General features: G+C 43.8%; 1 protein-coding gene across 1 annotated transcript in view; it reads left to right on the top strand.

Moving 5' to 3' along the window:
- Positions 1-12,876, top strand: part of LOC138665894 (alpha-2-macroglobulin-like protein 1) — an 84,388-nt gene that overhangs the window by 51,794 nt on the left and 19,718 nt on the right. The window contains exons 24-31 of the mRNA XM_069753839.1: positions 453-629; positions 1,530-1,611; positions 1,887-2,046; positions 3,728-3,802; positions 4,539-4,701; positions 8,014-8,228; positions 8,317-8,535; positions 8,658-8,782. Coding sequence (XP_069609940.1) covers positions 453-629; positions 1,530-1,611; positions 1,887-2,046; positions 3,728-3,802; positions 4,539-4,701; positions 8,014-8,228; positions 8,317-8,535; positions 8,658-8,782 — 1,216 coding nt within the window. The remainder of the gene's footprint in view (positions 1-452; positions 630-1,529; positions 1,612-1,886; positions 2,047-3,727; positions 3,803-4,538; positions 4,702-8,013; positions 8,229-8,316; positions 8,536-8,657; positions 8,783-12,876) is intronic.

The raw sequence follows: 12,876 nt of genomic DNA, 5'->3' as shown, positions 1-12,876 counted from the left end.
AATTACCTGCATGTTTCATGTAGGCGTATTTTTTTTATTTTTGGAGATCATAGTGGGGACCTCTTTGACCGCAGCACTAGCATCATTTCCGGTTCACGTGTAATCAAGTCCTTAACCCTGCTGTTCTGTTCGGTCTGGGGAGACCTATTTTGAACTTTGGTATTTTTTGGGGTGTTCAAGATGCGGTTCTGAAACTTGTGGTTGATTGACTTAAATGAGGATGGGTCGGTCGGCCACGGGTTTCAGAGCTGCATCTTGAATATTTTAAAGAATATTGAAGTTCAAAGTCGGTCATTTTTGACCAACAGAACAGCAGGGTTAAAGGTTTGCGAAGAAAGTCTGCCAATAACATGAATCATTGTTGACAGTGTCTTCTTTAGCAGAAGCCTTTTTACTTCTCAAATGCTCTTTTTTAATCCAAAATGTATCATGTAACATCATGTTTCTCACAGGAGATCTAATGGGGTCTGCACTTCAAAGCATTGAACAGCTGCTTCAACTTCCGTGTGGCTGCGGAGAGCAGAATATGGTTAGGTTTGTGCCTAATATCTACATCTTGGACTACTTGGCAAGCGCAAACCTTCTCTCGGAAGAAACTAAGAAAGAGGGAATCGGTTACATTTTACATGGTAAGTTGGAAAAAATAGGTTGGATAGGAGTATAAAAAGTAGACCGTGCAATACACCATAGCTATGACTTGACATATCAATATCCAAATGGATCAATAGTGTTGACTTGAAGTTTTTACTAAAAGACTATCTGTTGTTTCCATTGACTTCATGTCTGTGTCCATAAGGTATATCATTATAACTGGTCCCTCTATGACTTGTTTCCTGTATTTTTCACCAATTTTCCACTCTGCATATTCTATTTCTAATTTTTTGTAGGTGGAAGCTAGCTCCTAAGATGTCACCCTTACACAGCACACACAGACATGATAGATTCTTGTTCTCATATCTGTATATAGCACATGTTAAGAAGCAGCAGAAGTATGAAGGACATTATACAGCAGTACTAAGCAGTGCAGCTGTGAATACAACACTGGGGTGAGCAGATGTTTGGGGACATTATACAGCAGTACTGAGCAGTGCAGCTGAGAATCCAGCACTGGAGTGAGCAGATGTATGAGGACATTATAAGGCAGTACTGAGCAGTGCAGCTGAGAATCCAGCACTAGTGTGAGATAGAAATCAGATGCACAGTTATGTGTTTTTGCCCCACTTTTGTACTCTACTTTTTACTCTGCTCCTCCCTCATCATCACTTCTTTACAGATTTCAATAGTCAGCTATAATCTGATCACTCAGTGAACTTGCAGTCTCTCGATTAAGATGGATTTTAGCAATTTTTCAAAGTGAGTGATGAGTTCGGAGGGAAAGGGGGTAACAGAAGTGCCCCGTAAGTGGAGAAAGAAGCAAACCTATTTAAAATGATATACTGCAAAGTTATTTATATTTGCTTAAACTATTTGATTATGTAAAGTTTGATGAAGTGATGAAAAGGCAATTTAACTGTATTAAATTCTACCAGGTTATCAAAGGGAACTAAATTACCGCAGAGCTAATGGATCTTTTAGTGCTTTTGGAGAAAGAGATGAAGAGGGTAACACATGGTGAGTAACCAAACTGTAAGGGCTCATTCAGACGTCTCTCATCATCGGTCCAATCGCAGATCCTAATGTGCGGACTAGCTGCGCGTCTCCTAACACTAAGCCTCATAACAATATAGGCAGCGGTCATTCTCGGGGTCTGGAGACACGCGGCCCGTCCGTGCATTGTGATCCAAGATCGGATAGATGATCATGGATGTCTGAAGGAGCCCTAAATCATCATCATAGATTACATCTTCTGCCCTGTCTCCATGTTCCCCCATTTCTTTTTGCATCAGGCTGTCAGCCTTTGTCATGAAGTCTTTCCATGCATCTTCTCATTGGCTTCCATTTGTGGACAAGAAATACATCCAGGATATCATTGCATGGCTGAAAGAAAATCATCTTCCCAGTGGATGCTTTCAAAACAGGGGAAATCTCTTTAGGGCCTCTCTAAAGGTGAGATATCACTACCGTGCCCTCACAATAGCAGTGGTTCACACAGTTGCAGAACAGTAGTGAATAACAGGAATGAGAGACCACCCAGAATAATCATTAAAGGGGTTGCCCAGATTTGGCACGAAAGTCTGCAGTCACTCTATGTGATTATGGAATTGTGAATCCTCCCAGCGCACGCTATCAGGATTCTCCAGTGCCAGCTCCTGGAGTGACCACAAGTATGCAATATGAATACTGCCAGCCACATTCTGACTAGACGTGTCCGGTCTCACTCAATGCAACTGAATTGAATGAGGCTGTGCACGTCTAGTCAGAATCTGGCCAGAAGTAGGCATATCATCTACTTGCAGTCACATGGCACCCCGGTATTGCCGCCGGCATCCAAGAATCCTGACAGCGTACATTGTACAGGATGTGAGGGTTCACCCATCAGCAGTCATATAGAGTGACTGTCCAATTTTGTACCACACCTGGATATTTCCTTTTAAATTAGGGTATACAGAACCATTTTAATGAATGCCCCCATGACTCGTTAATGGTACCTTAACTTTTTCTCAGGTTACAATAGTCCCTAGGGTTTCTTGCTGATAATAATTCTTTCTTGTGCATTGGACCTCACAATAGTTTCCAACAATGGCTCAACCCCTAATCTTTTGACCTCACGTGACTGTTGACCGTACAGCAACTTTATGTCCTTGAACTAATAATTATATGAAGTAAAACCTCTTCAAAAGATCTTTTGTAGAAGACTATTCCTGATCTTTTTGTGTCATGGATTTTCTCTTACACCCAATATATTTGACTTCTTATTCAGAGGTACTATCCTTCTTCAAATTTAACGAGTTGTCAAACTTGACTCAATCATTTTGATTCCCTTTGAGAAAAAAATCTGCATCGAGAGCTGCCGACATCTGCTCACTGTTAGAACACGTGCATGCTCGGTTGTGTATCCATATGTTATGGGGAGGAGGCAGGGTTACCAACTTGACTTTTTATTTTTTCTGGACAGTTTATCAAAAAATCACAGACAGACACTATTTTTTATTGACACACTGGAAAACTATAATAAATCATTATGTTTATAAGTTATACGTGTCTTCAGTCCATAAATCCGATATGAAGGATACGAAAGATATGAAGGCATTATCTGCATTGACTGTAAACTATGAAATGATAATTATACTCAAAAAATGTGTATACTGTAAGTTTCTTCAGCCTCGAAAAAAATCACAGACATTTTTTTCATGGATAGGGCCTTATTTTTCTAGACTGTCCAGCTCTGGACTGCTGGCAACACTGGAAGTAATCATAGAATCATAGATTCATAGAATGTTGGAGTTGGAAGGGACCTCCAGGGTCATCGTGTCCAACCCCCTGCTCAATACAGGATTCACTAAACCATCTCAGGCAGATGTCTGTCCAGCCTCTGAAGGCTTCCATTGAAGGAGAACTCATCACCTCTCGTGGCCGCCTGTTCCACTCATTGATCAGCCTCACTGTCTAAAAGTTTTTTCTAATATCTACTGTAATCTGTATCTTCTCCCTTTTATTGAGAGAATTCCAATGGGCATTTGGCCCATACTGTTGTACTTGGGATATTATTTAGAAGATGAGTAATGGATGTTGAATTGTAGATGTAATTGTGAATTGAAGTAACATGTAATCTTTCTATGTTCACCAGGGAGGAGTAAATGATGAAGTTTCTTTAACGGCATATGTCACGGTGGCTCTCCTGGAAACTGGGCAGCATCTGGAGGTTTGATTTTTAGCAATTCTCACTCCAGACACAGGCGAGAGAACAAGGGGGACTCTATTACTGATGATGACGTAGTGCATTTAAAAATCCGCACACAATTTAGAATTGATGTATATTGCTAATTCAGTTCTTTTTCACGTGCTCTATTGCATTTTATAGAATACCTTTCATACTGTAACTCTTTTCAGTAAAACATACACCCATTCACCAGGTCTTCACAACGACATTCAGCTTGGCAGAACATTCCTCAGACAACCATTAATAACCAACATGATAGCAGCCAAGTCTTGTAAGTGTAGAGATTTCTGCATGTGGCGCTCAGACTCTATACTGAATAAATTGAGATAGTGATGAGCTAACGTTGCTCGGGTAAGGTGTTATCCATGCTCGGGTGCTAACCGAGTGACTTCAGGGTGCTCGAATAATTTGCAGCAAGAACTCGAACATAGTAGCACGTTCACTCATCGTCATCACTAATCAAGATGTTTTGAAAATGTTATCTCCATGTTTTCATCATTTGCAGATCACAAATATGTCTATCCATCCTGTGATTTCCATAATTCTACGACTTTCCTTCTTGGTCTTGCAATGTTGAAGAGTGTACATTTCCTGATTCGAGGAAGCTTATTACACCCTCGGTGTTTTATATAATACATGTATTTATTATATGTGAAACACACTAGATCACTATTAAATTATTTTGCGTAAATGTTAACATTTTGTTTATCGCTTGCAGAATGAAATGGTAGAAAATGCACTTCAGTATCTCCGTGACAGTGTTCCCAAAGTAGACAGCCTGTATACCAAGGCTCTCCTTGCTTATGCCTTTACATTATCCAGAGACTTTGAGCTCAGAGACGCCCTTCTGAAAGAACTGCATGACCGAGCTGCAAATGCAGGTACTCTGTCGATTTTCACCATAGAAGGAGAAAACTAAAAAAGACTTTTACAGAAATGTTTCCAGGACTCAGTATTGATGGCCTATTTTTAGGATTGCTTATTAATATGAATCAGTGGGTCAGGTCTACAGCCTTCCAGTGACAACTAATTAGGAAGTAAGCAGGGTTGGTCATGGTAAATTTCAAAGATCGATACTTTTGTTCTCAGTGGCCACTGCCAGAGATGTTTGACGAGTCGACTCAACGTCCCCACACAAATTAGAAAAAAGTCTGAAAAATTGACTAATTTCATCAGGATTGGCTAACCATCTAAAGTGAACGGGAGCCTTCCAATTCTCCCTCAATATCATCCATCATTGTCAGAGAAGGATCTTACCAGTGGAATTTCAACAGCTGATCCTTTTGTTCAATGGAGGATAAGGTAGCTGCCGGAGAAGTCACAGGAGAGCACAGGGGCGCTCAATCGGGTATTCCTGTGTATGGAGGAGTTGGCAGACATTGTTTGGTTGATGGTAGAGTGAATAGACCGGTGGACAGGAGCTTTGTGAGTCTCTTACCTTCCAGGCTCCTAAGAGTTATTAGCTGAGCTGATGCGACGTCATCCTTGTTAGGCCGGGGTCACACTTGCGAGTGTGATGCGAAAAACTCACGTGAGTCTCACGCATCAATACCCGGCACTGCCGCCGGCACTCGGGACCGGAGTGTGAGGCTGCATAGAATTACATGCAGCCGAACGCTCCCGTCTGAGTGCCGGCGGCAGTGCCGGGTATTGATGCGTGAGACTCGCGTGAGTTTTTCGCATCACACTTGCAAGTGTGACCCCAGCCTTACGCTGCAATGATAATATCGCGCCTGCCTGGCTAATCAAACGCTGCCCCAGGGATTTCAGAAGGTTGGAGATTTACAGATTTATGAGCCTACCGTTCAAAGACTACTGACCAGGCTGATGGACGAGAATCCCGCGAAACGATCCGTCGATTTTTAGCTGGCAGATATCAGATGTATAATAATAATAATAGTTTTATTTATACAGCACCATCATATTCAGCAGCACTTTACAATTAGTACAATTAGCTGGTATATGGCCAGCCTTACTGCTATTCCTCTCTGAAAACACACGTGCTCTTGGCGGTGTTCGTTTATGGTAGAGGTGATAAAAATCAGCTGTCCACTATTGAAGATGTATGAGTATAGTGATGAGCGAATATGCGCAGATAAAATGTTATCCGTGCTTGGGTGCTAACAGAGTGACTTCCGCGTGCTCAAAAAATATGTTCGAGTCCCCGTAGCTGCATGTCTCAGGGCTGTTCGACAGTCGCAACACATGCAGAGATTACCTGCTTGTGTTATGGCTGTCGAACAGCGATGAGACATGCAGCTACGGGGACTTGAACATATTATTCGAGCACGCCGAAGTCACTCTGTTAGCACCTGAGCATGCTCCGATAACACCTCATCTGCGCATGTTCACTCATCACTAATTAGCACCTTAAATCAATGTCAATTAATTCGATTGACAAAAGTATCGGTACTTGAATTTAGCATACCTAATCTTTCTTGCAGAGCAGCCCTACACACATTAGGTGGAAGTCCTATCCAATCCTGCTGAAATTGGAGGGTTTAGGCAACATTACAGTAATATTTAGTAGGTTTTACTGCTACTACACCACGTTCAAAATTATTATGCAAAATGGATTAACGTGTCATAAAAATTTAATTTTTTTGTTTTTCAAATAACCTCAGGGATGATTTGTGTCTCGGGGTCTTTGGATCACTGAAATCAATCTAAAACACCTTTGATAACTACTTAGCAGGTGCCCAAATAAATGAAAACTACTGTAGGATGCTCCACATTATTAAGCAGGCTAGAAGTTTCAAACAATATGGGAAAGAAAAACTCTCTCTCTGCTGGCGAAAAGAATCAAGTAGTGCAATACCTTGGACGAAGTTTGAACACATTAGATGCTTCACAAAAACTTAAGTGTGATCATCATACTGTGATACAGAACATAGACTGGTTCGTGCAGATACAGGCATAATGAGCAAGGTTTCTGCCAGACAAATTAGTCGGATTAAGAGAGCAACTACTAAAATACCATCACAAAGCAGAAAACAGGTATGTCTGTAATCCAGTGACCCTCAAAGTGTAGGATCTTCCAGAGGCTTGCAGTTGTGCTCAAAACTACTATTTGCCTACCCTTAAAACATTGCTCACAAGCAAAAATGATTGCAGTGGGCTCAGACATACATGAAGATTAATTTTAATGCAGTCTTGTTTACTGATGAGTGCAGTGCAACACTGGATGGTCTAGATGAGGGGTAGGGAGACTTTTTTCTGCCAAGGGTCATTTGGATATTTATACCATCCTTTGGGGGCCGTACAAACTCTGGGCACAAAGTACATCATTATTGTGGCACTGGTTTCAGGACGTAATCTTTCATTGCATGCCCTTCAGTGTTCAGTAGTGAACACTGCATGCGTGTGCTAACAGAGCAAGAATAAATTAATGAGCTGGTTGTAGTGATGTGCTCGGGGGCCTGATAAAAGGTCAGCGAGGGCCGTAAATGGCCCTGGGCCTGAGGTTCCCCAGCCCTGGTCTAGATGGATGGAGTAGTAAATGGTTGGCGGATGTCCACTATGCCCAACAAGGCTGTGACATCGGCAAAGAGGTCACAGAGTCATGTTTAGGGTCGGGACAGAGCTGGTAGCCCCTTTGGGGTACCTGACAGTGTGAAAGTAACCTTGACAAATTTAAAGAAGAGTTTCTGACTCAGCACTTTTTTCCATGGTACACAAAGAAGAACCATGCCATCCTTAGTAAAATCATCTTCATGCATGACAATGCACCATTTCATGCTCGAAAGCATATGTCTGAGTCATTGGCTGCTATGAGCATAAAACGAGAGTAAGTCAAGGAGTGACCACCGCCCTCCCCTGACCTCAGCACTATTGAGAACCATAGGAGTATCATCAAGCAATAGATGTATGAGGGTGGAAAGCCGCTCACATCAGAACAGCAGCTCTGGGAGGCTATTCTGTTGTGTATAATAATTTGGAATAACACATTTTGAGTTTGTTTCGTTTAGAAAAAAAAATACTGTTATCATTAGGAGGTTTGTCCAATAAAATTAGATTTATACTCTTAACGGTTGATGATTTGAATATTATACTGTCTTATTTTCAGCGATTTAGCTAGATATACTATAACCTAAAACCAACTTCCATCTTACCAATCGTATATTAATTGACCTCTTGAAGACACCAGCTGTCATGCTTCAAAATAAGTGGCCACTGATTTTAATGTTCCTTAGGTGGCGATACCTACTGGCCAACAAGCCCTTCTAATCGTACCGAAGATCCTTTGTGGTCTCAACCCAATACCAATGAGGTGGAATTAGCTGCTTATGTGCTTCTAGCTCATCTTTCGAAGGACAACCCAACAAAGACGGACATCAATAAGGCTTCTAGCATCGCCTCGTGGATAGCAAAACAACAGAATCCGTATGGAGGTTTTGCGACCACGCAGGTATTCTGTTTGGCCTAGAATGAGGCAATAAGAATGAATTCAGGTTTTGTTCTGTTCCAACATGGATTATATTTTTTCTTCTTGGCAGGATACGGTGGTGGGACTTCAGGCTCTTGCTTTGTTTTCCAAGTTAACTTACTCTAAGCTTGAAGGATTGGAGGTTATGTTTGGTCCAGATGGAGAAAACACGATGAGCAGCTTCTACCTCAATGAAAGCTCGCGGTTCCTTCTTCAAAAGAAACAACTTGGAAAGTTGCCTGGAAATTACACGTTGCAGGTCAAGGGTGAAGGATGTGCCTTCTTAAAGGTAAAGACAGGTTTAACTGTGCGATCAAGATTTCTTACTGTGCTAAAATTCCACATAGGGTTATCCAATATAATGAATGCATTAGTAAATATTTAAATTACTAATTCTCTACTTTACAACAGGTGACACTGAAGTACAACATATACCCCAATCAAGACGATTCATTCTTTCATATCCAAGTGAACCTGACTCAAGGAGACAGCATGGATGAATCTAAGATGATGTTAAACTATTCTATTTCTGTACAGTGAGTTGGACTAACTATAGCCAAGAATGCAATTATTTAATTTTGGGGGGGAGGTGATTGCATATATCTTGATTTTGTCTTATGAGAGACTGTAATTGAAATACAGATGACCTATTATTAGGGTAGATCATCAATACTAGGCCGGGGTCACACTAGCGTATAACACGGACGGGTGCTATGCAAGAAAACATTGCATAGACCTCAGACCAGTGTTAATCTATGGCGCAGATCACATCTGTGACTTCGCCAAGTCTCAGCTCACTCGCACCCATATAAGTCTGTGGGTGCGAGTGACACAGCGCACACCACTCGGATATCACACTCCGACACCGGCAGCAGAGGAGATAGAGAAATTAGTTTCTCCGCCTCCTCCGCAGCTGTGCTCCGATCCACTCTGTGCGAGAGGCTCCGTGCACAGACGCGTGGCACTCTGATCCCTCTCGCAGCAGAGCAGGAGCCGAGAATCATTAGCATATTGCATGCCATACGCTAGTGTGACCCCGGCCTTAGATTGTAGGTGTCCGACTGTACCCCCTCTCTCAACGATCAGCTGTTTTAAGGTCTTAGGCTATGTGCACATGTTTAGGAATTTTCGCGTTTTTTTTGTGTTTTTTCGCTATAAAAACGCAATAAAACTGCAAAAAAAAATGCATACATTAAGCATCCTATTATTAGATTGCAATTCGCCTTTTTTGTGCACATGCTGCGATTTTTTTTTCCGCGGTGGAATCGCATTCCGGAAAAAAAAACGCAGCATGTTCATTAAAGTGTGGAATCGCGGCGATTCTGCACACATAGGAATGCATTGATCCACTTACTTTCCGCATGGGGCTATGCCCACCATGCGAGAAGTAAGCGGATCATGTGCGGTTGGTACCCGGGGTGGAGGAGAGGAGACTCTCCTCCAGGCCCTGGGTACCATATAATTGTTAAAAAAAAAAGAATTAAAATAATAAATCGTGATATTCTCACCTTCCGGCGTCCCGTCCAGCTTTTCCGCTCCTCGCGATGCTAATGTGGCACCCCTAGGGGTATTTGCCACAAAAATAGTTACTGACAGTAAGTACAAATACTAAAATAGCAAGACTGCACTACCACCTCCGGCCAGAAGGGGGAGCTCCAGAGACTCCCCTTGATCCATTCTGGTCTGAGAGAAGAAATGGCAGTTGGGCCAAGGAGCTGATAGTGAGAGGTGATACAGTTGAATCTCTAACAGCCCTGTGACTGTTACCAGGCCTAAATCACCGGCCTGAGGAGAAGAGGGATAGAGAAAAAGGACATTGTGAGAACCGGGTAGCATTAATCACTACCCAGAACAGGCGCAAAGACGGATACCGGATCCGTGGCTGTATTCATTATATATAATACAGCAACCGGAAAAACGTGAGGTGATATCAGCTTCACTAGGGTCGGATGCAGCAACAGACACAGAGTTCAGCGGTACTCCCAGAGGGGGTAAACCGATAAAAGGACTCGGGTTGCCCGTCGAACCAGGACCCGGAGGGGACAGATTGGGCCGGCAGCCAGTTCACATACAGCAGCAGGGCCACACAGAAATTGCGCACAATAAGAGGCGAAGACCCCGGCAGGGTCAAAGTAACTCAGAGTTCCCATACAGACTCCGGTGACAGGACTGGTTGTAAATCCTTTTATGTTAAAGTAAACTGGTTAAACGTTTCAGTGCCTCAGTCTTTCATTTGGACAATAGCCATCTATCCAGGATCGAGATCGTCACCGCTGGGAGAACCTGCTGCTGATCAAGTAAGTGCCTGTCCCCTCATGATACCCCTTACACTGTGCATTGCCTGAGGCCACAGCACCGGGTCAAGCCACCCGTGACATCCCCCTTAAGAGACAGACTCCATTGGTCCGGTCTCCTGGGTGTCACAATTGGCGTCACGAACAGGATCTAGCCAGCCCGTATACCGAGTATTGTGTGCCGTGATTGGAGCCCAAAACTGTGAAAACTGGGATGAAAAATCTTGAAAATTGACTTTATTAAAGAAAAATCCATTCCCCATTGAAAACTATTGAAAGTGACTTTTCCCCATTGGTTATAATGGAGTAAAGATGGCCGCCATCCCCTGAGGTAATCACTTCATAACCGTTAGGCACGAGACTGTTAATTGAGCTACGCCATCACCTGAGCCCCAGTCTAACTGAAAAACTTCAGAATCCGCCATTACAGAGCGCGGTGGGTGGGAGCAGCAGGGGGCGTGTCATTGTGGGCGGCACCAAGCTGAGCGCTCTGACATCAGAGCAAGGGGAAAATCGATCCTGCTGCACAGCGGAACGAATCTACACTATCCCGACGGAAGCGGAGGACCGGAAGGGTCCGGATTAACTAAGGGGGCACAGTATGTCGCAGCATGGAGACGCCGCAGCACCCGGCGACGCTAATGCAGCTGAAAGACAGAGTGTCGATAGAGAGTCCGGCAGCGCAGCGGTGCAAGGAGTGGCGCCCATCATGCCGCTGCTGATGCCATATACCCCGGGTGGCCCATGGCTTCCAATGTATGAAGGTGAGCCTAATACCCTTGACGATTTCAGAGAAAAGATGCTGGCCCATTTTGACATGTTCCCTGTGGGTGAAGTTCAGCGTGTTAGTCTCCTGATGATGCAGTTAAGTGGCCATGCTAAGCGAGAAGTCACAGCATGGGCAGCTGATCTAAAAGGCACTGTTGAACGCATATTTGCTGGATTAAAAGCTACATTTGAAACCACGGCCAGCAGCAAAGCTAAAATACGATTCTTTAGTTGCAAACAAAAAGCTAATGAGGGCGTGAGAGACTTTGCCTTAAACCTGCAGGAAGCCCTTAAATCACTTACACTGGCTGAACCCATTTTTAACACCGGAGCGGATAAACTGCTAAGAGATCAATTTATTGAGGGACTCTACATCCCTTCTCACCGGGGGCATGTGAGCATGCTTGTTTTTAAGAACCCTGAATTGACATTTGCCCAATTAAAGGAGAGCGCTATACGTCTCCAGCTGGCAGAGGCACCTCGGGATCAGGATCCTGCGCAACCCATGGCAGAGGCACCTCAACAACAGGGAGTGCCAGTGACATCAGCTATGTCTGGGGCCATTGCTAAGCCCCTGGGGCCCAGTACTAATGAGGCTCTTCAACAAAAGCTTGACTCTTTAGCTGATGTTGTTGCTTCAATGGCTAAAACCATGCAGGAGATGAGAGGACACAAGATGGAGTTGGCAAACTGTAGAGAGGATGTTCCATGGATGAGACCCCGGAGATACCCGACATGGAGAGGACGACCCCGCGACCGCTACCAACCGGATGGACAGCCTATTTGCCGCCGTTGCCAGCAGCCGGGCCACTTTGCACGAGATTGTGATTTAAACGGGAATCCCCTGGGAATGCGGGCCGCTTCGCAGGAATGAACTTTCAAGGCCCAACACCCTGGCACAACAGGTACATCGGAGGACGACCCATTATCCCTATCGTGCTGGACGGAATTCCACTCAACGCTTTGCTGGACACAGGTTCCCAGATTTCATCTATACCGTATATCCTTTATAAGAGGTACTGGGCTGATGCAGATATTGATAAAGGGCCCTCTGATGTTGAACTAGATATATGGGCCAGTAATGGTAAGTTGGTACCGAAACTAGGATTCAGGAAGATGACCATAAAGATTGGTAAAGTAGAACTGAAGAAACGGTATAATTGTTGTTGATGTTGACCGGCGGAACTGTGAACCAACTGTATTGATAGGAATGAATGTGTTAGAGAACTGCTTTTCCGAAGTCATTTCTGTCTTACAGCAAATTGCTGAAACTGCCCAATCCTGCCAGCAGAGAGTTCTCCGGAGGGAAATAAAAGTATTGATGTTAAGGCAACAGGTAGAAGTTGCAGGTGGAGAAATCGGCAGTGTGAGGGTAAGTGATCCAACGTCTATTGTAATCCCACCAAAAACAGAAATGCTGGTATGGTGTAGAGCAGCCATTGGTACTAAGGGACGAGATTATCAAGCCTTAATAGAACCAGTGTACACCGACAGCAGGCCCACTATACTCACAGCACGAGGGATAGTCGAGGTACACCGGGGACGAGTGCCGGTACGACTTTTGAACT

The sequence above is a fragment of the Ranitomeya imitator genome, chromosome 2 (genome assembly GCF_032444005.1).
Source record: "Ranitomeya imitator isolate aRanImi1 chromosome 2, aRanImi1.pri, whole genome shotgun sequence".
NCBI lineage: Eukaryota > Metazoa > Chordata > Amphibia > Anura > Dendrobatidae > Ranitomeya > Ranitomeya imitator.
The sequence above is the reverse complement of the archived record's forward strand: the minus strand, read 5'-3'. Positions and strand labels throughout refer to the sequence as shown.